The sequence below is a fragment of the Balaenoptera physalus genome, assembly GCF_965194825.1.
Source record: "Balaenoptera physalus genome assembly, chromosome: 7".
NCBI lineage: Eukaryota > Metazoa > Chordata > Mammalia > Artiodactyla > Balaenopteridae > Balaenoptera > Balaenoptera physalus.
The window spans coordinates 89,644,988-89,670,732 of NC_138886.1; the positions used below are offsets into that span (position 1 = coordinate 89,644,988).

The 25,745-nt window shown below is 50.9% G+C and overlaps 2 protein-coding genes across 7 annotated transcripts; one reads left to right on the forward strand and one right to left on the reverse strand.

Annotated features, from left to right (window-relative positions):
- The first annotated feature begins 567 nt into the window (after positions 1-567).
- LOC309664835 (putative serine protease 47) lies at positions 568-12,610 on the forward strand. 2 transcript variants are annotated; one of them, XM_082470695.1, is made up of 3 exons: positions 568-1,536; positions 2,977-3,254; positions 12,100-12,610. In XM_082470695.1, the coding sequence occupies exons 1-3, from the start codon at positions 1,394-1,396 to the stop codon at positions 12,126-12,128; spliced, it is 450 nt and encodes a 149-aa protein (XP_082326821.1). In that variant the 5' UTR covers positions 568-1,393; the 3' UTR covers positions 12,129-12,610. The 2 variants fall into 2 exon arrangements, 1 of the variants encoding a protein (XP_082326821.1); XR_014266074.1 differs by lacking the exon at positions 12,100-12,610 and adding an exon at positions 6,226-9,665 and having other exon boundaries at positions 568-3,254.
- LOC309664834 (putative serine protease 47) lies at positions 6,627-24,134 on the reverse strand. 5 transcript variants are annotated; one of them, XR_014266071.1, is made up of 6 exons: positions 23,166-24,134; positions 21,448-21,725; positions 18,316-18,476; positions 12,901-13,020; positions 12,652-12,757; positions 6,627-8,646 (listed from the first exon to the last, which is right to left on the reverse strand). XR_014266071.1 is itself a non-coding variant. In XM_082470694.1 (5 exons), the coding sequence occupies exons 1-4, from the start codon at positions 23,306-23,308 to the stop codon at positions 12,925-12,927; spliced, it is 678 nt and encodes a 225-aa protein (XP_082326820.1). In that variant the 5' UTR covers positions 23,309-24,133; the 3' UTR covers positions 6,627-8,646; positions 12,901-12,924. The 5 variants fall into 5 exon arrangements, 2 of the variants coding, with proteins under 2 accessions (XP_082326820.1, XP_082326819.1); XR_014266072.1 differs by having other exon boundaries at positions 12,652-12,819; positions 23,166-24,133; XR_014266073.1 differs by having other exon boundaries at positions 12,652-13,020; positions 23,166-24,133.
- Positions 24,135-25,745: the final 1,611 nt, after the last annotated feature.

The following is a 25,745-nucleotide window of genomic DNA, read 5'->3' on the forward strand; positions in this document are numbered from 1 at the left end:
TTCATGGTATATAAATTATATCTTAGTAGAGTTGTTTAAAAGGTTCTGAAGAAGGTCAGGGTGGGCTGAGGGCTGGGCTGAGGCGGGGTCAGGGCAAGGTCAGGCAGGGCCAGGCTGGGGTCAGGCGGGAGTCAGCAACCCTGGCAATGGGCACGGAGGCGTGGATCGCCCAAGGCCGAGGCCAGCCTGTGGCCCTTCTCTGGCTGCTGCTGCTGCCCGTGGCCACCCTGGAGCTGCGAGGGTCCCCGGCCACGGCCACGGCCGCCCCCGGCTGGGCTCCAGGCGCGGGCGGAGCGGTGGAGGGCAGCGCTCCGACTCCGGAAGCGCAGCGGTTGGCCCCGGGAGCCACAGGTGCGTTGGGGCCTCTGTTGAGGGCTGAAACGGCCTAAACTGCAGGGCCTGAGGGGGCCGGCTGTGACCAGGGCCTGGGTGCCCTGAGTCACTGAACTTCATCTTTTCTCTGCCCTGGCCAACAACCAGGCAGCCCAGAGACCCCCTCAACACAGGTGGGTCACCGACTCCCCACTGTGGAGCCTCCGGGTGGGAAGTGCCTCGGTGGGACTGTGGGACCTCTGTGGGACTGTGGAAGTGGGGACATAGCAGGGTCTGACCCTGAGGCTGGGTGGCTGGGTGGAGGAAAGCACCAGGACTGATGAACGAGAGGCCCTGAGTCCAGGGCCGCGGGTCTCATTCCCCTCCGTGAGGCCCTGGGAGCGCAGGCCCTAGACCAAGATGCCCGCTCTCAGGGGGCCTGGGCACACCCCCTGCCCTCCCAGGTGTGAGTCCTAGAGCCAGGGCTGTCTTCATTAGCCCACTCCCTCTTCTTTTAGAAATGTAGAACCCTGAGTCAGAGAGGGGGAATGACTTTCCCCAGCTCACACAGCACCACAGACTGCAAATCTCCCTCCCTAAGACACCGGGGTGACATGGAGGAGGCACAGGCCCTTAGAAGCCATGATCTTGAGCAAGTAATGTTGGCAACTTCTGAGACCTTTAGCTCTTTGATCTACAAGAGTAGGCATTGAGGTGTGCTAGTTGAGGGAAATAAGGTCTGTGACGTGCCCAGCCCTTGGCAGCCTCACTCGGGGATGTCCTTCTCCCTGCAGATGCTGCTGTGAGCTGCTGTGGCTACCCTAGGTCCCCCCTTGCCCCATCCCACCAGACCTCTGGGTCCTCATCCCCACAGGGCTTGCTCTGTCCAATTCTCAGGGGCAGCCAGTGAAAGTAGAGTCCAGGTAGCACTGTCATTTTGGCTAGGCCACTGGACGCTTGGCCTTGGTTTTCCCATCTATGAAGTGGACAGGGCCTTCCTGGTAGTGGCATTTGGGGTGCTACTAGTGTCTCTTTCGTAGGTGGCAGGGGAGTCTCCACAGTGTGCGGGAAACCCAAGGTGATGGGGAAGATCTACGGTGGCCAGGACGTGGTGGCTGGCCAGTGGCCATGGCAGGCCAGCTTGCAGTACCAGGGCTCACACGTCTGTGGAGCTGTCCTCATTAACTCTCGCTGGGTCGTTTCCACTGCCCACTGCTTTCTGAAGTAAGTCCTCCTTCCAGGGTGCCAGCACAGGCACTGGCAGGGGAGGGGGATATGGGGGAAGAGGAGAAGAGGGGTGATGGGCATCCCACGTCAGCTCCTCTGGGCTTTTCTCTGGGGCAGTCTGTGGCCTTCAGATGCATGTCATTCCTGCCTTTGGCCTGTGTACCCTCCACCTGGACTGTCCTCCCTGCTCACCTGCTCAGATCCGCCTCATGCTCTGCCATCAGCCCCTGTGCCTGTGCTTCAACACAGATGTGCCTCAGGAGAGTGGCAGTGTCCGTCCTGGCTGCCATGCAGTGTGGACCAATCTCAGATCACAGCTTCTTCTTAACGTCCCCACATTTCCAGGTGTCAGATTCTAGGCAGGGACCTGGGACCGCATGTCTGGCCAGCAGCTGGGCAATTCTTCTTGTTACTCCTGCACAACTGTGTGCCCAGGAGTAGTCATGGCCGCTGGTGTGCGTTGTGGGGAGCCATGGTGCCAGGCTGCATAGGTGGGAATTGGGGCTCCCTGGGAGAGTGACATGGCTGCTCAGGAGTCTAATTCCCCTGGCCGTCCTGGGCCTGGCTCAGTGCCTGGGTCTGAACAGATGAGGAGGGGTCCCCAGGGAGTTGGGGCATCACAGCCCAGGTCTGGGAGCTGGAACTTTCGGAGCTTAGAGTCCTATTGGCGCCTACTCCATACGACGATCCATGCAAGCCCCTTTGTGACATCAGGGGTGGCAAGTCCCCACCTCACCCTGTCTCCATCCTGTCACAAGAGAAGGCCCAACATGGGTGAGAAGGGCAGATGCATGGGCTGGGGGTTCCGGAGAAGGGCTATGCAGAGCGAGGGGCTTGCTGGAGGGGAAGGGTTTGGGCAAGGGGAGCATGAGTGGGTCTCCAGGTGGACGAGCCGTGCAAACAGTCAGGGAGGTGGGAAGTTTCAGCACCTGTGTTCAGGGAACAAGGCAAGGTTCTGTTTCCTGCACTCATTTGCTCATTTATTTAACAAATCTTTTGTGAGTCCTTATAACTAAGTGGAGAAGCAGCCCTTGGGCAGGAAGGTGTTTAAAGAAAGGAGAGGTCAGGAAGAGTGTGGGGCCAGAAGGTGGACTGTAGGGAGTCTTGGGAAGGGTAAAGTTAGAGCTGGGATTGAGCCAGAACTCCTCCTGTGTACAATCAAAGACCTTCATTTGATACGCCACCAAAGATCTTTCCAGCACAAGGATTCAATGCTCCTCTGATTCTAGTGTGTGATGGAGAAGCCGTGTGTCTGAGGTTGTAAGTAGAATAGCAATTAGCCCCAAGAAAGAAGGACTCCTGAACGCTAGAAATGGGGAGATAAAAGCTGTCTAGCATCATGTGGGGTAGAGGCCTGTGGGCAGTTAGATGAGGATGCAGGGAAAGAGCTAGCCCACACGCAGAGATGATGGTGACAATGTGCCCTTCTTCCTCCAGAAAATCTCACGCCCCGGAGAACTACCGGGTTCTGTTAGGAAGCACCCAGCTGCACCAGCACACCCAGCACACCCGAGAGATGTCACTGAGCCGGATTATCATGCACCCAGACTTTGAGAAGTTACATCCCTTCGGGAGTGACATAGCCATGTTGCAGCTGCTCTTTCCTGTGAATTTCACCTCCTACATCATCCCCGCCTGCCTCCCAGTCCCTGGCATGCAGCTACCCAGTAACTCATCCTGCTGGATAACTGGCTGGGGGATGCTCAACGAGGAAAGTGAGAGGGTGTAGGAGAGTCGGGTTGGGGGCAGATGAGGGTGGGGAGGAGGAAGGGGAGAAGGACAAAGGAGGGAAGAAGGGAGGTGTGGCTCCTCCTGAGGGGTCCCCAAGCAAAGAGGCACTGGACCTTGGCCCACTAAGCGTCATTTCTAGAGGAGTGGACCATTCTAGTTCTAGTTCTGAAAGTGTGTGATGGTAAAGCTTCAGTGTTCCCTAAGTGCAAAGGTTTACACTGAAAGTCTGGGAATCTTTGACTTTTGGAATCAAGATTCTGGGTTCTTGAAGTCTTTCTGGTTCTGGATTCCAAGCTTTTAATCAACCATGGATCTGAGATGACTTGATTCAACTCAAAGGTCATGCTTGGGGCCTGGTCCATTGCAGGCCACTGACAAACAAACACCCTGATTTCCCATTGCCACAAGAGGAGCTTGGGAAAAGTGGAAGGAAAACACACGTACGACTTCTGACCTCTGAGCCTGCCTGATGAAGTTAGAATGATTATGACTTAAGAGTGTTTCACTCTCTGAACCTCACTTTGCTCTTCTCCCAACACAGCTCAGCTATCTACTTTGGAAGCTTGTTAGGTGCACTGCATAACGCAGGAAAAAAATTATGTTTTTTAAGATTGAAAGAGGAGAAATGTAGGCAAAGACTTATGAGCCAGAGTCTTTATTAAAGAAAGGAGTATTTATGGTTGGGGGAAATGCTTATGGTGCAAAATTAAGGGGAAAAAGAATATATATTTTAATTATTTGTAGGGTCATAATTTGGTACCGTGTTTCTCAACAGAGGTGCTACAGGCATTTTGAACAGACCCTGTCTTCATTGGGTGGGAAGTGCCAGCATCCCTGGCCCTTGCCTACTAGTATGTCATGAACACTCCCTAATCATAGGACAAACAACCAGGTTCCCAGCATTCTCACACCACATACACAACACATACACACCACACATACACCACATTTCAACACACATTTCACACACACACACACACACACACACACACACACACACACACACACACACACACACACACACAGACTGTTCCTCCTTGAGGACAGAAACCCTGTCTTTCTTGTTTTAATATCCCAGGCTGTGGCCCGGGCAGGGCCAGGCACCTTGTAGGTACCCCACTGCTGCCACCCTGGTCCTATAGACCATAATTGCTTGCCTGTACCTCCAGACTGGTCTCTGAGATCCCACCCTGTGTGCTATACTTTAGTCTCCACATAGCTGTCTGAGTGTTTTCTTTAAAGCAGGAGTCATGCCAGTTCCCTGCTCATTACCCTCAGTGCCTTCTCATTTATACCTAGAAAAAAGTCATAACTCCCTACCTTGGCTCTCAGGCCCTGTGTAATGTTGGCCCCAATTCCTCTCTGCTCATCTCCTACTACATCCCTTACCCACACCATCCCAGCCAGCAGGCCTCCTTCCTGCTTGAAAATGCCAAGGCCATCGCCACCTCAGGACCTTCACCTTGGCTGCCTCCCTGGCCTCACTTGCTCTCCCTGCTAACCTTGGCATGACTCATTTCTTTACATGTACAACTCAGCTGCTCCTCTGAGGAGTTTTACTTGATCATATGAGCTAAAACAGGCAACCTCTAATAGCATATGTCCCTGTTTTATTTCCTTTACACCACTTATTAGATCTAAAACAATTCTACTTATGTACTTCATTTACCCTGTTGATACAAAAAGCTCAGCTTCCCTGTACACCAGTGCTAAATAGAATCTTGGAGACAGAGTTTTGGGTGAAGTAGAAAAGGATAGCTTTATTACTTTGCCAGGCAAACGGGGACACAGTGGGCTCCTGCCTCGAAAAACTGTGTCTCTACTTGGAGAGGATAGTGAGAAGTTTCATAGTAATGGTTCAAAGAGGGCATGATCAGCTCTTGGACGTCCTGCTGATGAGGTGGGGGTGAGGTAAGTAAGAGTCAGCATCATCAACCTTCAGGTTCCAACTGGTCTGGGCTCTACATGCTTGTGGGCAGCATACCATTGTTAATCATTAACTTCTCCCACCTGGAGGGGGTTTCAGTATCTGCAAAACAGCTCAAAGATATTGTTTTGTATATCCATTGTTGGGGAGCCAGGACCTTGCCCCAGGGCTGCACTATGTTTCTCTTGACTGTTTCTCACTGGTCTCGCATCCCCTCCCTTCCCTGATTAACAACTGCTTGAATCTGCCCGTTGGAACTCAGAGAAGGTCATGGAGGCTGAATGAAGTCTATTTCCTGTAATCAAAGAAATGGGGGACACAGAAAGCCTTTGTGCCCAGGAGCCCCTCAGGGCCCTGCTCGGTATCCCTGTCTCCCCCAACTAAGAATGTTCCTGTGTATCATTAGTGTCTAAAAGATACTGAACACAAGGACAGAGGAATAAATGAGTGATTGGATGAGAGGGTGGATGGGTGAAGGGTAGGTGGGAGGATGAGTGGGTGGAAGGAAAGATGGGTGGGTGGGTGAAAGGATGGTAGGCAGAGATAGTTGGAGTGCGTGGAGATGGATCAAAAGATGGGTAAATGGGCAAATGGATGGAAGCGTGAGTGGATGAATGGGACATGAGGAAAGAGGAAAGATAGGTAGATGGATAGAGGAATTGGTGGATGGATGGAAAGGTTAATGCTAGACAAATGGAGAGCGGATGGGATGGTCTGTGAAAGGGTAGGTAGGTTGGTGAATGGTTGCTAAGCACCACTGAGTGGCATGTGTTGGTGGGATTTGCCTTTTTCCTTTGTAGAATAGGAGAGGTGTGGTCTATTGCTATGAGGGAGGTGGAGGGAATAGGATGAGTTTGGAAAAGTTTGAGAAAAGGGGGAGGGCTTACTAGGCATAGGTAGAAGACTGAAACCGTGCTGAAGGCTCAACTGTGTTGAGAAAAGTCCATGTTGAAGTGGTGAACAGTAAGGCAGAGTAGCCTGTAGCTAAGCCACAGCACCCTTCACTGATTTCCTCCTTATCCTCGCAGCGCCTCTGCCCGAACCCTTCCATCTCCAGGAGGGTAAGGTGGGCTTCATTGAGAACAAGTTTTGTAATATATTTTACGGACTTAGAAAAGGCAAGAACTTCTCCGTGCATGAGGACATGCTGTGTGCTGGGGACTTCTCGACAGGAAAGGCCATCTGCCAAGTGAGTAAGGTCATTTCTGTTCTTCCCTTGCCTGTTCTCAGGGCCTCAGTTTCCCTAGGGGAGGGGCTGTGTTGCCTCTACTGTCTTTGTGGAGACCCCTGGGACTTCCCATTTCCTCCCTCCACATGTCTTCCTGGGCTCAATTCCTTGGCAGTGTCCCCCAGGATAGCCCCTTCCTAAGCCCCTTGCACATAAGGGCATCTACTGGCAGCACCCTCAAACAGCATCTTTTTATGAGGCATACCTTAAAGTTTTTATTTAAGTATAACATACATACAAAAGAATCTATTCATGCTGTTTTCATAAGTTGGATGAACTTTCACATAGTTACGCAACAGATGACCAATACCCCAGAGGTCCCACTCACACCTCCTTCCTATCACCAACACCCAACAGAAACCACCATCTTCACTTTTGACAACTTAGATTCGATTCTGAATATTCCATAAATAGAATTTATTTCCAGTTGTCAATCTTTCGTGTCTTTATATTTGTGAGATTCATCCAAACTGTTAAATGTAGTTATAGTTTGTTGAGTCTCATTGCTCTACAGGACTCTATTGTGTGAATTGAATTCTATGATCAGTTCTACTCTTGATGGGTATTTTAGAGCTTTCCAAGTTTTTCATTTCATTTCACTTCCAAATATTTTATCTTCTATTTCACAGAAACCCTTGAGTAGAATTGTTGAATTAAAAGGAATGTGTATATTCAGCTTTGGCAGATATTTCCTAACAACATCTCCAAAGTGGTTGCACCATTTCCACTCATTCCAGCAGTGGATGAGAGTTTAATATTTATTTATTTTATTTATTTATTTTCCTTATTTTTTTTTGGCTGTGTCGTGTCTTAGTTGCACCACAAGGGATCTTTGCTGAAGCATGCGGGATCTTTCGTTACGGTGCGCGGTCTCCTCCGGTTTCTCTCTGGTTGTGGTTCTCAGGCTTCTCTCTAGTTGTCGCGTGTGGGTTTTCTCTCTCTAGCTGTTGTGCGTGGGGCTCCGGAGTGCATGGGCTCTGTAGTTGTGGCATGCAGGTTCTCTTGAGGCGCACGAGCTCATTAGTTGCGGCACGCTGGCTTAGTTGCCCCTGCGGCATTTGGGATCTTAGTTCCTCAACCAGGGATTGAACCCGCGTCCCCTGCATTGGAAGGCAGATTTTTTACCACTGGATCACCAGGGAAGTCCTGGATGAGAGTTTATATCCTCGCCAACACTTTGCACTTTCCATCTTTTCTCATTTTGATAGCTTATGGTGGTTTGCATGTCCCTGATGACAAGTTAAATGTACTTTCATATGTTTATTGTCATTGGATGTCTTCTCTAAAGTTTCCCTTCCAGATTTTCCCCCCTCTCACTTTTCTGTTGGGGTGTCTTCTTTTCCTTTAGGGGCTCTTTGTGTATTTTTACATATTACAGGTATGAGTCCACTGTTGGATATTTGAATTGTAAACATTTCTTTCCTCTCTCTGTAATGCCCAATTTTAGAGGTGGGCAAACAGGTCCGGAGAGGGAAAGTCGCTACCCTAAAATAAGGCAGCACAACCTGGTCCCCCGTATTCTGACTCCAAGCCTAACCTGACCTCCACCATATCCGCCTCAGGGCCCAGCCTCCCAAGCTGGCATCATGTGCGGAGCTCTTGCATAGATGGCATTGTGGAGTGGAGGGGAGAGTATTAGGGTTCTGGAGTTAGAGACACTGCTCTGCCCTGAAGGTCTTTTCACTTTCTGAGCCCATGTCCTCATTTATACTGTAGGATTCTGAGGCCTCCTTCATGGGATTGTCGAAAGGATGGTGTAGTGGGTTGGATAGTGTCCCCTACATTTGTAACCATTTGGGATCTCAGAAAGTGACCTGATTTGGAAATAGGTCTTTGCAGGTGTGATTAGCTAAGAATCTCGAGATGAAACCATTTTGAATTTAGAGTGGGCTGAGGGATAGACAGAGAGGTACTTGATTTCAGACTTCTGGTTTCCAGAACTGTGAGAAGAGAAATTTCTGTTGTTTTTATAGTTACCCAGTTTGTGGTAATATGCTTTGGCACCCCAGGAAATGCACACAGGAGGGATGGGATGCGCCTGGTCCTTGAGAAGGCCTCACGGACAGCTGTTTTCACGGCAGCCCAGTGGAGCTGCTGAGCCAGAGGGAAGAAGCTTGGCCACCTGCCCTCCTGGTAGGCGGTAGACCCAGCTTTCTTGGTTCCCAGTGCACAACCCATGGCTGTCTGGCTTGGGCCGTTGTTCTCACAGAGTCAGCTGCACCTGCAGGTGAAATAAAGGGCTGAGTCCCCCGAGTCCCCATCTGGCTGTCACCGTAGACCTCCCTTCCAGCCTGGAGAGGTCATGGCCATGGAGTTCAGGGCCGGAGCCCTTTGCCTGCTTGCCTGCTGGACATCCATTCTGCCTCTTGACCCCACCCCCTCTCGTTTCTCCCCAGGCTGAGGACACCATTGAGCTGGACACCCAGGAGCCCCAGCACATGGCCCCTCCTGCCCCCCTTAGCCTTTCAGTCACCACAGCCTGTCTGAGAGGTTCCATCTAGATTCATCTTCTGTCACATGCCTGCTCTGGTCCCCAGCCTCCAACTGGGGCTGCCTTCTCTCACTGAAGTGCCCTCCCCCAGCACAGGACACCCAGAAACAAGTCTGAGGAGAGACAGACCCCAGGAGCACTCAGTGCTCAGACTGTGGGGCAGGACAGACCTGGGTCCAGTCTTCAGTCTGTAATTTAGTGATTACGACCTTCGATAACCCATGAAATGGGGTTGTTAACGGCCTCCACTTAATAAGGTCCTTATAGAAGATTCAGTACTGTGCCTGGCATTCAGTAGGTGCTTAACACCTGCTGGCTTTCAATCTCCTGGCCTGGTCTGCCTCCCTCTATCTGGATTGTACCTGTTCTCCTGGGCCTGTCTTAGACCTGTCCTCTCACCCAAGGTAGAATTCATTGCTCTGGCCCTGCCCAACACACACACACACACACACACACACACTGTTTGCTGCGTGTCTTCAGTAGTGCAAAGTGCAGCTCACTTTGCGTGGGATACATTAGTGTTGGGCCTTCCTCTGCCTTCTGAGAACTCCCCAGGGGCTAGGAGGCTATTGGAGCCCTTCCCATCTCCCTCGGACTGGCCCAGAATCCATCATAATATAGACAACCACATGGCTCATCTGCACGAATCCCTGAGGCCTGGAGTGGACAGGGACCAGGCCTTCCCCTGGCCTTGAACAGCTTGGGGTGGGTACACTGTGGGGAGGGCCAAGGGCACCCCAGCTAGGGAGCACAGAGGGGAAGAGCTGAGGTGATGATGGCACATTCCCAATCTCCAAGAAGACCCCGTGTATGACTTTCTTGGGTCTGCGGTGACAAATCACTTCAAAGTGGGTGGCTAAAACAACAGAACTTTATTCTCTTACATTTCTGGAGGTCAAAAGTCTAAAGTCAAGGTGTTGGCCAGGCTGGTTCCTTCTGGAGACTCTAGGGGAGAATGTTTTCTTGCTTTTGCTAGCTTTTTCGAGGCCGCCAGCATTCCTTGACTCATGGCCCCTTCCTCTGTCCCCAAAGCACATTGCTCTTACCTCTGCTTCTGTCATCACATCTCCTCCTCTGACTCTGACCTCCTGCCTCCCTCTTTCCTCATGAGAATCTTTCTGATTACATTGGGTCCACCCAGATAATCCAGGATAGTCTTCCTATTTCAAGATGCTCAACTCCATCACAGCTGCAGAGTCCCTTTTGCCACGTAAGGTAACATAGCCAAAGGGTCCAGTGATGAGGATGGGCATCTTTGAGGGTTATTTTTGGCCAGCTACACCATGTACCCTTCTCTCTCCTTCAAGCCGCCACTTCCCCCACCCCCTCCTCAGCTGGAGATCTTCTCATTTCACTGAGAACGCCAAAGCAATCAATCAGCCTAGAGCCCATTCATCTTGCCAGCCCCACCCTAGCATCTTCCATCTCTCCTGAGCCTCATGGCCCATCCCAGCCAGTCTGTCCTGGAGCTCTGGGTGCCCAAAGGCTCTCCTGCTCCACGTCTTCTGTCTCCCTCTTTCCTGGCTCCTGTGTAAACGTGCAACAGCACTCTCCCTCCTGCAACTGCCCAGTTTCTCTGCCTTCCTTCCCCAAAAGAATCACAGCAGCACTGAATCTAACCCACTCCACCCAGGAGTGTCGCCAATGTGCCACCAGAGCCACATGACCAACATCCCCAAGAGCCTGTCTTGCCAGAGCCACCTGTGGACCTGAGTCCTCCTCTCACTCAGCACTTCAGCAAGTCTCACTCCCATTTCCTGGGCACCAGGACTAGCCAGCTACTCTGCTGTGCACCTGGTCCCCTCCCCTCCCACCTCTAAATGCTGGAGAGCCCAGGGCTCCGTGCTCAGCCTGCTGCTTCCCCTCTGCAGTTCCTCCCTGGTTGGTGAGAAAGGCTCAGATTTGAAAGGTCCTGTTGTCTCCTTCAACATATTGCCCCAAATCTGACTGTTTCTTACTGCCCTGGCCCCTCCCCATCACTAATCTCTCACCTTCCGTCCTGTAGCTACCTCCCAACTGGTTCATTCTCCACACAGCACCAGAGTGATCCAGGTGCTAGACATAACCTAGACAGTTCTCCATGGGGGTCAATTCTAACCCCCCACCATAAGGCCCTGTGACCCCATGTCCCATCTATCCCCCTTGCTCCGCACACATCACTGCTCTTCCTCCCCCCACACCTGGCCCAACCCTCCTCTCCTTGTCTGCACTTACTGCTCCCCCTTCTCCTGAATCAGAAAGTTAGGTTGTTTCTTGCCTGGAGTCTCAGCACAGGAAAGCTTTGTGCCTCCACCCTATGAAGTGCCCTTCCCTTCCTGTCCTGTCCCTTCCATGGCTTGTTTCCACATGTCACATCTGACAATGGCAGGCTAATTGGCTTATTTACAAAAGCACCGCAAAAGAGGAGCCTTGTCATTTCACCGCTGTGCCCAAAGGCGGAGGCTGTCCTGGATGCTTGATGTGCGTGTTGGACAGGTGAGTGGAGGAGCAGCAAGCATGGCTATGGCCCCTGCTCCCCCACCCCCACCCCCAAGGATGGGACCTTCGCTTTGGCTGATGAGTGAGGGGATTTCCAAGCAGATTGTCCTGCCCTGACAGCATTTTAGGACTTCAGCAGCTTTCTGGGGACCCCCATCTTCTCCCCAAGCAAAACAGGCTGCCTCCACCACGCCTGGGTATGGGCATTTTCTGAAAATGTTCAACCAAGAAGTTGAGAGAAAAATTAAAGGCCTAACTAAATGAATGAAAAAGGAGGAGGACCCACGTGGGCACATGCTGCTGCAGTTCAGGGTATTGCAAGAGCTGGGGACTGACGCAGCTTTAGCTGGCCAGGCTTTACTCACAGAGCAGCTCTCTTGGGCCCTATGGTGCAGCTGTCCCTTCTCGGCCTTGGATAGTGCCCGTCCTGGACCACCAGGGCCTCGCTGGGCACAGAGGTCCATATGTTGATAGGTTTAGATCAATGATTGTCCTGAGGGTCAATCAGGAACTTCCTATAGCACGATTCCACTGCCTGCCTGCATGGCCTAATAGGGCTGCTCGGCAGTGGGACGCTGGTGTTGGGACTTTCACAGAGGTGCACCTGAGTGAGCCTGGATGGCAGAGACTCATAAGCCCCACCTTGCTACCTGGTCTTCTCAGACCTGGCTCAGTCACCCACATGAACTCCCATCTCTTTCCTAGGGCGATTCCGGGGGGCCCCTCGTCTGTGACTTCGCCAGTGCCTGGGTTCTGATGGGGCTGTCCAGCTGGGGCTTTGACTGCCGTCATCCCATTTACCCCAGCATCTTCACCAACGTCACCTACTTCACCGACTGGATTGTCGAGATCCAGAGACTCACACCTCTCCCTGAGCCCACATCCGCTCCTCCTCAGACCCTGTTTCCATACCAGACTCTGCAGGCTGCGGGCTCGCCTGGGCCTGGCACAGCCTTTGTGCCTCCACAGAGCTGGCCCCTGCTGTTGTTCATGCTTGGGGCCGTATGGAAAGTCCTGCAGTGATCCCCCAAGCCCCTCTGCTCTTGCTCTCTGCCTCAGGGCCCAGTCTCCTCGCTGGAACCTTCTGCCTCTCCCCTCCCGCAGCCCCATCACCTTTCAGTGGTCCCTTCTTTGCTTTCCTGTCCAACTGCTGCCACCCCACAAACCAAGCATGAAAAAAACAAATAAAAACTAATGAAAGAGTCATCTTGCTCCTGTCTTGGGGCCCTATTGCCCGCTGTGATCCTCAGCACTCACCCTTTCCCTTGAGGTCTGTTGTCTGACTCCGTGGTCAAGGAAACAGGACCGGGCAGGGAGACTATCCCAGGAGGAAAGCAGGAGTGAGGACACTGAAGGAGTCCAGCTGGGGAGAGAGAAAGGTGTCTTCACTTGCAGACACCACTCCTGCCATGGGGGTGCACAGGCCTTCAGAGGAAAGATATGTCAGCTCCAGCTGCCATAACAAATACCACAGGCAATGTGGCTTAAACAAGAGGAATTTATCACCTCACAGTTCTGGAGCCCAGAAGTCTAAGGTCTCTCTCCTTGGCTGATAGATGGCCATCTTCTCCCTGTGTCCTCACATTGTCTTCCCTCTGTGTGTTTCTGTGTCCAAATTCTCCCTTCCTATAACGGCACCAATCATATTGGATTAGGGGCTACCCTAACGACCTCATGTTAACTCAATTATCTCTTTAAAGGCTCTACTCTAAATAAAGTCACATTCTGGGGACTTCTCTGGAGATCCGGGGTTTAAGACTCCACGTTTCTATTGCATTGGGCATGGGTTCCATCCCTGGTAGAGGAACTAAGATCCCACATGCCACATGGTGCAACCAAAAAAAAAAAAGTCACATTCTGAGGTACTGGGGTTAGGACTTCAACATATGTATTTTGGGGGGGGCATAATTCAGCCTTTAATAGGAAGTAAGACATTTTGCCAGGTGTCTGTAGTACAAGGGAGTAAGGATCTTTCCCAAAGTAAAGAACTGTCACTCGTGGGATATGGAGGAACAAGGACCAGCTCCCCACGGAGGTAGAGGGAAGTTCCCAGAGTGCGGGACAATTGAGTTGGACTGGAGTACATGACCCAGGCCTTGAGGATGGGGCTTCCAGCCTGCAGCATAGAGGGCTGTTGAATGTGGCGGGTCTAGCAGAGTAAGTGGGAAACAGAGAGAGGAGGCCTGATGCCAGGCTGAGGTGCAGGCTGGCAGTCCTCAGACCTCTGCTCCTAGAGTCGACTTCCAGCACCCTCCTCACCCACCCCCATGCTCCTGCTCTCCACAGTCTGAAGGGGCCCAACTCACTGCCCCCCAAGCCCACATGACACTGCTCTCTTCTGTGTAGGGGCCCAGGCCAGCCTGGCCCAAGATGTCCACAGACCTCCAGCAGTTGGAGCCTGGTGTCTCCTTTCTGCTTAGCTGACTCAGGACTTAGTGGCCTGGCAATAAGCCTTGAATCAATGCTCTAGTCACCCTTCCTACCAATATGCCTGACACAGAGTCCTTGTGCAGCCATCGGGATCCCAGGAGGCCTCGCAATGCACCCGCCCCAGCCTTCCTAACCCATGGTAATGTGGTAAATTTCCCATTTAGCACATATCCAATATGGACTAGATGCCATTCAAAGGGTTCAGTGGAAGTTCTTTCTAATCCTGGCATTGCCCAAATATCCTGAACCCTCACTGGCAGGTGAGCACAGATGGACTCGTATGCACATGAACACTGGGATGCCACTGGCTGGAGCCAGGACCCTGCACAGGAACTCCCTTCCCAAGATGATCTAGGGAGGCCTCAAGAAAGTGTCTTCCCAGCGTCCACACCTGTCTAGGCATTGCCGCACTCCCTGCCTCTGGCCATCCCTCTGGCTGGAGCTCTACCACTGAGGTACCACCACACCTAGCAGGAGAGCCTTTGGGCACCCAGAGCTCCAGGACAGACTGGCTGGGATGGGCCATGAGGCTCAGGAGAGATGGAAGATGCTAGGGTGGGGCTGGCAAGATGAATGGGCTCTAGGCTGATTGATTGCTTTGGCGTTCTCAGTGAAATGAGAAGATCTCCAGCTGAGGAGGGGGTGGGGGAAGTGGCGGCTTGAAGGAGAGAGAAGGGTACATGGTGTAGCTGGCCAAAAATAACCCTCAAAGATGCCCATCCTCATCACTGGACCCTTTGGCTATGTTACCTTACGTGGCAAAAGGGACTCTGCAGCTGTGATGGAGTTGAGCATCTTGAAATAGGAAGACTATCCTGGATTATCTGGGTGGACCCAATGTAATCAGAAAGATTCTCATGAGGAAAGAGGGAGGCAGGAGGTCAGAGTCAGAGGAGGAGATGTGATGACAGAAGCAGAGGTAAGAGCAATGTGCTTTGGGGACAGAGGAAGGGGCCATGAGTCAAGGAATGCTGGCGGCCTCGAAAAAGCTAGCAAAAGCAAGAAAACATTCTCCCCTAGAGTCTCCAGAAGGAACCAGCCTGGCCAACACCTTGACTTTAGACTTTTGACCTCCAGAAATGTAAGAGAATAAAGTTCTGTTGTTTTAGCCACCCACTTTGAAGTGATTTGTCACCGCAGACCCAAGAAAGTCATACACGGGGTCTTCTTGGAGATTGGGAATGTGCCATCATCACCTCAGCTCTTCCCCTCTGTGCTCCCTAGCTGGGGTGCCCTTGGCCCTCCCCACAGTGTACCCACCCCAAGCTGTTCAAGGCCAGGGGAAGGCCTGGTCCCTGTCCACTCCAGGCCTCAGGGATTCGTGCAGATGAGCCATGTGGTTGTCTATATTATGATGGATTCTGGGCCAGTCCGAGGGAGATGGGAAGGGCTCCAATAGCCTCCTAGCCCCTGGGGAGTTCTCAGAAGGCAGAGGAAGGCCCAACACTAATGTATCCCACGCAAAGTGAGCTGCACTTTGCACTACTGAAGACACGCAGCAAACAGTGTGTGTGTGTGTGTGTGTGTGTTGGGCAGGGCCAGAGCAATGAATTCTACCTTGGGTGAGAGGACAGGTCTAAGACAGGCCCAGGAGAACAGGTACAATCCAGATAGAGGGAGGCAGACCAGGCCAGGAGATTGAAAGCCAGCAGGTGTTAAGCACCTACTGAATGCCAGGCACAGTACTGAATCTTCTATAAGGACCTTATTAAGTGGAGGCCGTTAACAACCCCATTTCATGGGTTATCGAAGGTCGTAATCACTAAATTACAGACTGAAGACTGGACCCAGGTCTGTCCTGCCCCACAGTCTGAGCACTGAGTGCTCCTGGGGTCTGTCTCTCCTCAGACTTGTTTCTGGGTGTCCTGTGCTGGGGGAGGGCACTTCAGTGAGAGAAGGCAGCCCCAGTTGGAGGCTGGGGACCAGAGCAGGCATGTGACAGAAGATGAATCTAGATGGAACCTCTCAGACAGGCTGTGGTGACTGAAAGGCTAAGGGGGGCAGGAGGGGCCATGTGCTGGGGCTCCTGGGTGTCCAGCTCAATGGTGTCCTCAGCCTGGGGAGAAACGAGAGGGGGTGGGGTCAAGAGGCAGAATGGATGTCCAGCAGGCAAGCAGGCAAAGGGCTCCGGCCCTGAACTCCATGGCCATGACCTCTCCAGGCTGGAAGGGAGGTCTACGGTGACAGCCAGATGGGGACTCGGGGGACTCAGCCCTTTATTTCACCTGCAGGTGCAGCTGACTCTGTGAGAACAACGGCCCAAGCCAGACAGCCATGGGTTGTGCACTGGGAACCAAGAAAGCTGGGTCTACCGCCTACCAGGAGGGCAGGTGGCCAAGCTTCTTCCCTCTGGCTCAGCAGCTCCACTGGGCTGCCGTGAAAACAGCTGTCCGTGAGGCCTTCTCAAGGACCAGGCGCATCCCATCCCTCCTGTGTGCATTTCCTGGGGTGCCAAAGCATATTACCACAAACTGGGTAACTATAAAAACAACAGAAATTTCTCTTCTCACAGTTCTGGAAACCAGAAGTCTGAAATCAAGTACCTCTCTGTCTATCCCTCAGCCCACTCTAAATTCAAAATGGTTTCATCTCGAGATTCTTAGCTAATCACACCTGCAAAGACCTATTTCCAAATCAGGTCACTTTCTGAGATCCCAAATGGTTACAAATGTAGGGGACACTATCCAACCCACTACACCATCCTTTCGACAATCCCATGAAGGAGGCCTCAGAATCCTACAGTATAAATGAGGACATGGGCTCAGAAAGTGAAAAGACCTTCAGGGCAGAGCAGTGTCTCTAACTCCAGAACCCTAATACTCTCCCCTCCACTCCACAATGCCATCTATGCAAGAGCTCCGCACATGATGCCAGCTTGGGAGGCTGGGCCCTGAGGCGGATATGGTGGAGGTCAGGTTAGGCTTGGAGTCAGAATACGGGGGACCAGGTTGTGCTGCCTTATTTTAGGGTAGCGACTTTCCCTCTCCGGACCTGTTTGCCCACCTCTAAAATTGGGCATTACAGAGAGAGGAAAGAAATGTTTACAATTCAAATATCCAACAGTGGACTCATACCTGTAATATGTAAAAATACACAAAGAGCCCCTAAAGGAAAAGAAGACACCCCAACAGAAAAGTGAGAGGGGGGAAAATCTGGAAGGGAAACTTTAGAGAAGACATCCAATGACAATAAACATATGAAAGTACATTTAACTTGTCATCAGGGACATGCAAACCACCATAAGCTATCAAAATGAGAAAAGATGGAAAGTGCAAAGTGTTGGTGAGGATATAAACTCTCATCCAGGACTTCCCTGGTGATCCAGTGGTAAAAAATCTGCCTTCCAATGCAGGGGACGCGGGTTCAATCCCTGGTTGAGGAACTAAGATCCCAAATGCCGCAGGGGCAACTAAGCCAGCGTGCCGCAACTAATGAGCTCGTGCGCCTCAAGAGAACCTGCATGCCACAACTACAGAGCCCATGCACTCCGGAGCCCCACGCACAACAGCTAGAGAGAGAAAACCCACACGCGACAACTAGAGAGAAGCCTGAGAACCACAACCAGAGAGAAACCGGAGGAGACCGCGCACCGTAACGAAAGATCCCGCATGCTTCAGCAAAGATCCCTTGTGGTGCAACTAAGACACGACACAGCCAAAAAAAAATAAGGAAAATAAATAAATAAAATAAATAAATATTAAACTCTCATCCACTGCTGGAATGAGTGGAAATGGTGCAACCACTTTGGAGATGTTGTTAGGAAATATCTGCCAAAGCTGAATATACACATTCCTTTTAATTCAACAATTCTACTCAAGGGTTTCTGTGAAATAGAAGATAAAATATTTGGAAGTGAAATGAAATGAAAAACTTGGAAAGCTCTAAAATACCCATCAAGAGTAGAACTGATCATAGAATTCAATTCACACAATAGAGTCCTGTAGAGCAATGAGACTCAACAAACTATAACTACATTTAACAGTTTGGATGAATCTCACAAATATAAAGACACGAAAGATTGACAACTGGAAATAAATTCTATTTATGGAATATTCAGAATCGAATCTAAGTTGTCAAAAGTGAAGATGGTGGTTTCTGTTGGGTGTTGGTGATAGGAAGGAGGTGTGAGTGGGACCTCTGGGGTATTGGTCATCTGTTGCGTAACTATGTGAAAGTTCATCCAACTTATGAAAACAGCATGAATAGATTCTTTTGTATGTATGTTATACTTAAATAAAAACTTTAAGGTATGCCTCATAAAAAGATGCTGTTTGAGGGTGCTGCCAGTAGATGCCCTTATGTGCAAGGGGCTTAGGAAGGGGCTATCCTGGGGGACACTGCCAAGGAATTGAGCCCAGGAAGACATGTGGAGGGAGGAAATGGGAAGTCCCAGGGGTCTCCACAAAGACAGTAGAGGCAACACAGCCCCTCCCCTAGGGAAACTGAGGCCCTGAGAACAGGCAAGGGAAGAACAGAAATGACCTTACTCACTTGGCAGATGGCCTTTCCTGTCGAGAAGTCCCCAGCACACAGCATGTCCTCATGCACGGAGAAGTTCTTGCCTTTTCTAAGTCCGTAAAATATATTACAAAACTTGTTCTCAATGAAGCCCACCTTACCCTCCTGGAGATGGAAGGGTTCGGGCAGAGGCGCTGCGAGGATAAGGAGGAAATCAGTGAAGGGTGCTGTGGCTTAGCTACAGGCTACTCTGCCTTACTGTTCACCACTTCAACATGGACTTTTCTCAACACAGTTGAGCCTTCAGCACGGTTTCAGTCTTCTACCTATGCCTAGTAAGCCCTCCCCCTTTTCTCAAACTTTTCCAAACTCATCCTATTCCCTCCACCTCCCTCATAGCAATAGACCACACCTCTCCTATTCTACAAAGGAAAAAGGCAAATCCCACCAACACATGCCACTCAGTGGTGCTTAGCAACCATTCACCAACCTACCTACCCTTTCACAGACCATCCCATCCGCTCTCCATTTGTCTAGCATTAACCTTTCCATCCATCCACCAATTCCTCTATCCATCTACCTATCTTTCCTCTTTCCTCATGTCCCATTCATCCACTCACGCTTCCATCCATTTGCCCATTTACCCATCTTTTGATCCATCTCCACGCACTCCAACTATCTCTGCCTACCATCCTTTCACCCACCCACCCATCTTTCCTTCCACCCACTCATCCTCCCACCTACCCTTCACCCATCCACCCTCTCATCCAATCACTCATTTATTCCTCTGTCCTTGTGTTCAGTATCTTTTAGACACTAATGATACACAGGAACATTCTTAGTTGGGGGAGACAGGGATACCGAGCAGGGCCCTGAGGGGCTCCTGGGCACAAAGGCTTTCTGTGTCCCCCATTTCTTTGATTACAGGAAATAGACTTCATTCAGCCTCCATGACCTTCTCTGAGTTCCAACGGGCAGATTCAAGCAGTTGTTAATCAGGGAAGGGAGGGGATGCGAGACCAGTGAGAAACAGTCAAGAGAAACATAGTGCAGCCCTGGGGCAAGGTCCTGGCTCCCCAACAATGGATATACAAAACAATATCTTTGAGCTGTTTTGCAGATACTGAAACCCCCTCCAGGTGGGAGAAGTTAATGATTAACAATGGTATGCTGCCCACAAGCATGTAGAGCCCAGACCAGTTGGAACCTGAAGGTTGATGATGCTGACTCTTACTTACCTCACCCCCACCTCATCAGCAGGACGTCCAAGAGCTGATCATGCCCTCTTTGAACCATTACTATGAAACTTCTCACTATCCTCTCCAAGTAGAGACACAGTTTTTCGAGGCAGGAGCCCACTGTGTCCCCGTTTGCCTGGCAAAGTAATAAAGCTATCCTTTTCTACTTCACCCAAAACTCTGTCTCCAAGATTCTATTTAGCACTGGTGTACAGGGAAGCTGAGCTTTTTGTATCAACAGGGTAAATGAAGTACATAAGTAGAATTGTTTTAGATCTAATAAGTGGTGTAAAGGAAATAAAACAGGGACATATGCTATTAGAGGTTGCCTGTTTTAGCTCATATGATCAAGTAAAACTCCTCAGAGGAGCAGCTGAGTTGTACATGTAAAGAAATGAGTCATGCCAAGGTTAGCAGGGAGAGCAAGTGAGGCCAGGGAGGCAGCCAAGGTGAAGGTCCTGAGGTGGCGATGGCCTTGGCATTTTCAAGCAGGAAGGAGGCCTGCTGGCTGGGATGGTGTGGGTAAGGGATGTAGTAGGAGATGAGCAGAGAGGAATTGGGGCCAACATTACACAGGGCCTGAGAGCCAAGGTAGGGAGTTATGACTTTTTTCTAGGTATAAATGAGAAGGCACTGAGGGTAATGAGCAGGGAACTGGCATGACTCCTGCTTTAAAGAAAACACTCAGACAGCTATGTGGAGACTAAAGTATAGCACACAGGGTGGGATCTCAGAGACCAGTCTGGAGGTACAGGCAAGCAATTATGGTCTATAGGACCAGGGTGGCAGCAGTGGGGTACCTACAAGGTGCCTGGCCCTGCCCGGGCCACAGCCTGGGATATTAAAACAAGAAAGACAGGGTTTCTGTCCTCAAGGAGGAACAGTCTGTGTGTGTGTGTGTGTGTGTGTGTGTGTGTGTGTGTGTGTGTGTGTGTGTGTGTGTGTGTGAAATGTGTGTTGAAATGTGGTGTATGTGTGGTGTGTATGTGTTGTGTATGTGGTGTGAGAATGCTGGGAACCTGGTTGTTTGTCCTATGATTAGGGAGTGTTCATGACATACTAGTAGGCAAGGGCCAGGGATGCTGGCACTTCCCACCCAATGAAGACAGGGTCTGTTCAAAATGCCTGTAGCACCTCTGTTGAGAAACACGGTACCAAATTATGACCCTACAAATAATTAAAATATATATTCTTTTTCCCCTTAATTTTGCACCATAAGCATTTCCCCCAACCATAAATACTCCTTTCTTTAATAAAGACTCTGGCTCATAAGTCTTTGCCTACATTTCTCCTCTTTCAATCTTAAAAAACATAATTTTTTTCCTGCGTTATGCAGTGCACCTAACAAGCTTCCAAAGTAGATAGCTGAGCTGTGTTGGGAGAAGAGCAAAGTGAGGTTCAGAGAGTGAAACACTCTTAAGTCATAATCATTCTAACTTCATCAGGCAGGCTCAGAGGTCAGAAGTCGTACGTGTGTTTTCCTTCCACTTTTCCCAAGCTCCTCTTGTGGCAATGGGAAATCAGGGTGTTTGTTTGTCAGTGGCCTGCAATGGACCAGGCCCCAAGCATGACCTTTGAGTTGAATCAAGTCATCTCAGATCCATGGTTGATTAAAAGCTTGGAATCCAGAACCAGAAAGACTTCAAGAACCCAGAATCTTGATTCCAAAAGTCAAAGATTCCCAGACTTTCAGTGTAAACCTTTGCACTTAGGGAACACTGAAGCTTTACCATCACACACTTTCAGAACTAGAACTAGAATGGTCCACTCCTCTAGAAATGACGCTTAGTGGGCCAAGGTCCAGTGCCTCTTTGCTTGGGGACCCCTCAGGAGGAGCCACACCTCCCTTCTTCCCTCCTTTGTCCTTCTCCCCTTCCTCCTCCCCACCCTCATCTGCCCCCAACCCGACTCTCCTACACCCTCTCACTTTCCTCGTTGAGCATCCCCCAGCCAGTTATCCAGCAGGATGAGTTACTGGGTAGCTGCATGCCAGGGACTGGGAGGCAGGCGGGGATGATGTAGGAGGTGAAATTCACAGGAAAGAGCAGCTGCAACATGGCTATGTCACTCCCGAAGGGATGTAACTTCTCAAAGTCTGGGTGCATGATAATCCGGCTCAGTGACATCTCTCGGGTGTGCTGGGTGTGCTGGTGCAGCTGGGTGCTTCCTAACAGAACCCGGTAGTTCTCCGGGGCGTGAGATTTTCTGGAGGAAGAAGGGCACATTGTCACCATCATCTCTGCGTGTGGGCTAGCTCTTTCCCTGCATCCTCATCTAACTGCCCACAGGCCTCTACCCCACATGATGCTAGACAGCTTTTATCTCCCCATTTCTAGCGTTCAGGAGTCCTTCTTTCTTGGGGCTAATTGCTATTCTACTTACAACCTCAGACACACGGCTTCTCCATCACACACTAGAATCAGAGGAGCATTGAATCCTTGTGCTGGAAAGATCTTTGGTGGCGTATCAAATGAAGGTCTTTGATTGTACACAGGAGGAGTTCTGGCTCAATCCCAGCTCTAACTTTACCCTTCCCAAGACTCCCTACAGTCCACCTTCTGGCCCCACACTCTTCCTGACCTCTCCTTTCTTTAAACACCTTCCTGCCCAAGGGCTGCTTCTCCACTTAGTTATAAGGACTCACAAAAGATTTGTTAAATAAATGAGCAAATGAGTGCAGGAAACAGAACCTTGCCTTGTTCCCTGAACACAGGTGCTGAAACTTCCCACCTCCCTGACTGTTTGCACGGCTCGTCCACCTGGAGACCCACTCATGCTCCCCTTGCCCAAACCCTTCCCCTCCAGCAAGCCCCTCGCTCTGCATAGCCCTTCTCCGGAACCCCCAGCCCATGCATCTGCCCTTCTCACCCATGTTGGGCCTTCTCTTGTGACAGGATGGAGACAGGGTGAGGTGGGGACTTGCCACCCCTGATGTCACAAAGGGGCTTGCATGGATCGTCGTATGGAGTAGGCGCCAATAGGACTCTAAGCTCCGAAAGTTCCAGCTCCCAGACCTGGGCTGTGATGCCCCAACTCCCTGGGGACCCCTCCTCATCTGTTCAGACCCAGGCACTGAGCCAGGCCCAGGACGGCCAGGGGAATTAGACTCCTGAGCAGCCATGTCACTCTCCCAGGGAGCCCCAATTCCCACCTATGCAGCCTGGCACCATGGCTCCCCACAACGCACACCAGCGGCCATGACTACTCCTGGGCACACAGTTGTGCAGGAGTAACAAGAAGAATTGCCCAGCTGCTGGCCAGACATGCGGTCCCAGGTCCCTGCCTAGAATCTGACACCTGGAAATGTGGGGACGTTAAGAAGAAGCTGTGATCTGAGATTGGTCCACACTGCATGGCAGCCAGGACGGACACTGCCACTCTCCTGAGGCACATCTGTGTTGAAGCACAGGCACAGGGGCTGATGGCAGAGCATGAGGCGGATCTGAGCAGGTGAGCAGGGAGGACAGTCCAGGTGGAGGGTACACAGGCCAAAGGCAGGAATGACATGCATCTGAAGGCCACAGACTGCCCCAGAGAAAAGCCCAGAGGAGCTGACGTGGGATGCCCATCACCCCTCTTCTCCTCTTCCCCCATATCCCCCTCCCCTGCCAGTGCCTGTGCTGGCACCCTGGAAGGAGGACTTACTTCAGAAAGCAGTGGGCAGTGGAAACGACCCAGCGAGAGTTAATGAGGACAGCTCCACAGACGTGTGAGCCCTGGTACTGCAAGCTGGCCTGCCATGGCCACTGGCCAGCCACCACGTCCTGGCCACCGTAGATCTTCCCCATCACCTTGGGTTTCCCGCACACTGTGGAGACTCCCCTGCCACCTACGAAAGAGACACTAGTAGCACCCCAAATGCCACTACCAGGAAGGCCCTGTCCACTTCATAGATGGGAAAACCAAGGCCAAGCGTCCAGTGGCCTAGCCAAAATGACAGTGCTACCTGGACTCTACTTTCACTGGCTGCCCCTGAGAATTGGACAGAGCAAGCCCTGTGGGGATGAGGACCCAGAGGTCTGGTGGGATGGGGCAAGGGGGGACCTAGGGTAGCCACAGCAGCTCACAGCAGCATCTGCAGGGAGAAGGACATCCCCGAGTGAGGCTGCCAAGGGCTGGGCACGTCACAGACCTTATTTCCCTCAACTAGCACACCTCAATGCCTACTCTTGTAGATCAAAGAGCTAAAGGTCTCAGAAGTTGCCAACATTACTTGCTCAAGATCATGGCTTCTAAGGGCCTGTGCCTCCTCCATGTCACCCCGGTGTCTTAGGGAGGGAGATTTGCAGTCTGTGGTGCTGTGTGAGCTGGGGAAAGTCATTCCCCCTCTCTGACTCAGGGTTCTACATTTCTAAAAGAAGAGGGAGTGGGCTAATGAAGACAGCCCTGGCTCTAGGACTCACACCTGGGAGGGCAGGGGGTGTGCCCAGGCCCCCTGAGAGCGGGCATCTTGGTCTAGGGCCTGCGCTCCCAGGGCCTCACGGAGGGGAATGAGACCCGCGGCCCTGGACTCAGGGCCTCTCGTTCATCAGTCCTGGTGCTTTCCTCCACCCAGCCACCCAGCCTCAGGGTCAGACCCTGCTATGTCCCCACTTCCACAGTCCCACAGAGGTCCCACAGTCCCACCGAGGCACTTCCCACCCGGAGGCTCCACAGTGGGGAGTCGGTGACCCACCTGTGTTGAGGGGGTCTCTGGGCTGCCTGGTTGTTGGCCAGGGCAGAGAAAAGATGAAGTTCAGTGACTCAGGGCACCCAGGCCCTGGTCACAGCCGGCCCCCTCAGGCCCTGCAGTTTAGGCCGTTTCAGCCCTCAACAGAGGCCCCAACGCACCTGTGGCTCCCGGGGCCAACCGCTGCGCTTCCGGAGTCGGAGCGCTGCCCTCCACCGCTCCGCCCGCGCCTGGAGCCCAGCCGGGGGCGGCCGTGGCCGTGGCCGGGGACCCTCGCAGCTCCAGGGTGGCCACGGGCAGCAGCAGCAGCCAGAGAAGGGCCACAGGCTGGCCTCGGCCTTGGGCGATCCACGCCTCCGTGCCCATTGCCAGGGTTGCTGACTCCCGCCTGACCCCAGCCTGGCCCTGCCTGACCTTGCCCTGACCCCGCCTCAGCCCAGCCCTCAGCCCACCCTGACCTTCTTCAGAACCTTTTAAACAACTCTACTAAGATATAATTTATATACCATGAAGTTCACTTATTATTATACAAGGGACAATTCAATGATTTTCTGTACATTTTTTAAAATTTATTTATTTATTTATATTTAAATAAACTTTTTGTTTTAGATTTATGAAAAAGTTGCAAAGACAGTACAAGGAGTTCCAAGATCCCCCTCACCCACTTTCCCCTAATATTAAGATCTTATATTACTATGGCACACTTATCACAACTAGTGAGCCAATATTGAGACATTAATATTAACTGAGGTCCATTCTTTCTTTTTTTAAATTTTTTTAAGCTTAAGGTGTATAGCATAATGATTTGACTTCCATGCATCATGAAATGATCATCAGAATAAATTTAGTGAACATCCATCATCCCACATAGATACAAAACTAAAGAAATGGAAAAAAAAATTTTTCCTTGTGATGAGAACTCTTAGGATTTACTCTATCAACTGTCATGTATAACATACGGCAGTGTTAATTATATTTATCATATTGTCCATTACATCCCTAGTACTTATTTATCGCATAACTGGGAGTTTGTACCTTTGACTGCAGCTAACCAGTTCTCCCTCCCCCAATCTCCGGCCTCTGGTAACCACAAACCCGATCTCCTTTCCTATGAATTTGTTTGTTTTTGAAGTATAATTGATGTACAATGAAATGCTATGTTAGTTCCTGTTACACAACATAGTGATTGGTTATTTCTGTACATTTCAAAATGATAAGTATAGTTATGATATGTCACCATACAAATATATCACATAATTATTGACTATATTCCCCACAGTGTACATTTCATACTCATTTATTTTGCAACTGAAATTTTGTACCTCTTCATCTCCCTCACCTATTGCTTTCTTTCCCCCAACACTCTCCCGTCTGGCAAGCACCTGTTTGTTCTCTGTATCTATAACTCTGTCTCTGTTTTGTTAGGTTTCTTCATTTGTTTTATTTTTTAGATTGCATATATAAGTGTAATCATACAGTATTTGCCTTTGTGTGACTTACTTCACTTAACATAATACCCTCATGGTCCATCCATGTTGTTGCAAACGGCAAGATCC

Coding starts and splice junctions, on each gene's coding strand:
- LOC309664835 (XM_082470695.1), top strand. CDS start 1,394: ATGGGGAAGATCTACGGTGGCCAGGACGTGGTGGCTGGCCAGTGGCCA. Junction 1,537..2,976: donor ACTGCCCACTGCTTTCTGAA/GTAAGTCCTCCT, acceptor TTCTTCCTCCAG/AAAATCTCACGCCCCGGAGA. Junction 3,255..12,099: donor GGGGATGCTCAACGAGGAAA/GTGAGAGGGTGT, acceptor TCTCTTTCCTAG/GGCGATTCCGGGGGGCCCCT.
- LOC309664834 (XM_082470693.1), bottom strand. CDS start 23,308: ATGGGGAAGATCTACGGTGGCCAGGACGTGGTGGCTGGCCAGTGGCCA. Junction 21,726..23,165: donor ACTGCCCACTGCTTTCTGAA/GTAAGTCCTCCT, acceptor TTCTTCCTCCAG/AAAATCTCACGCCCCGGAGA. Junction 17,648..18,315: donor CAGGAAAGGCCATCTGCCAA/GTGAGTAAGGTC, acceptor TCTATTTCACAG/AAACCCTTGAGTAGAATTGT.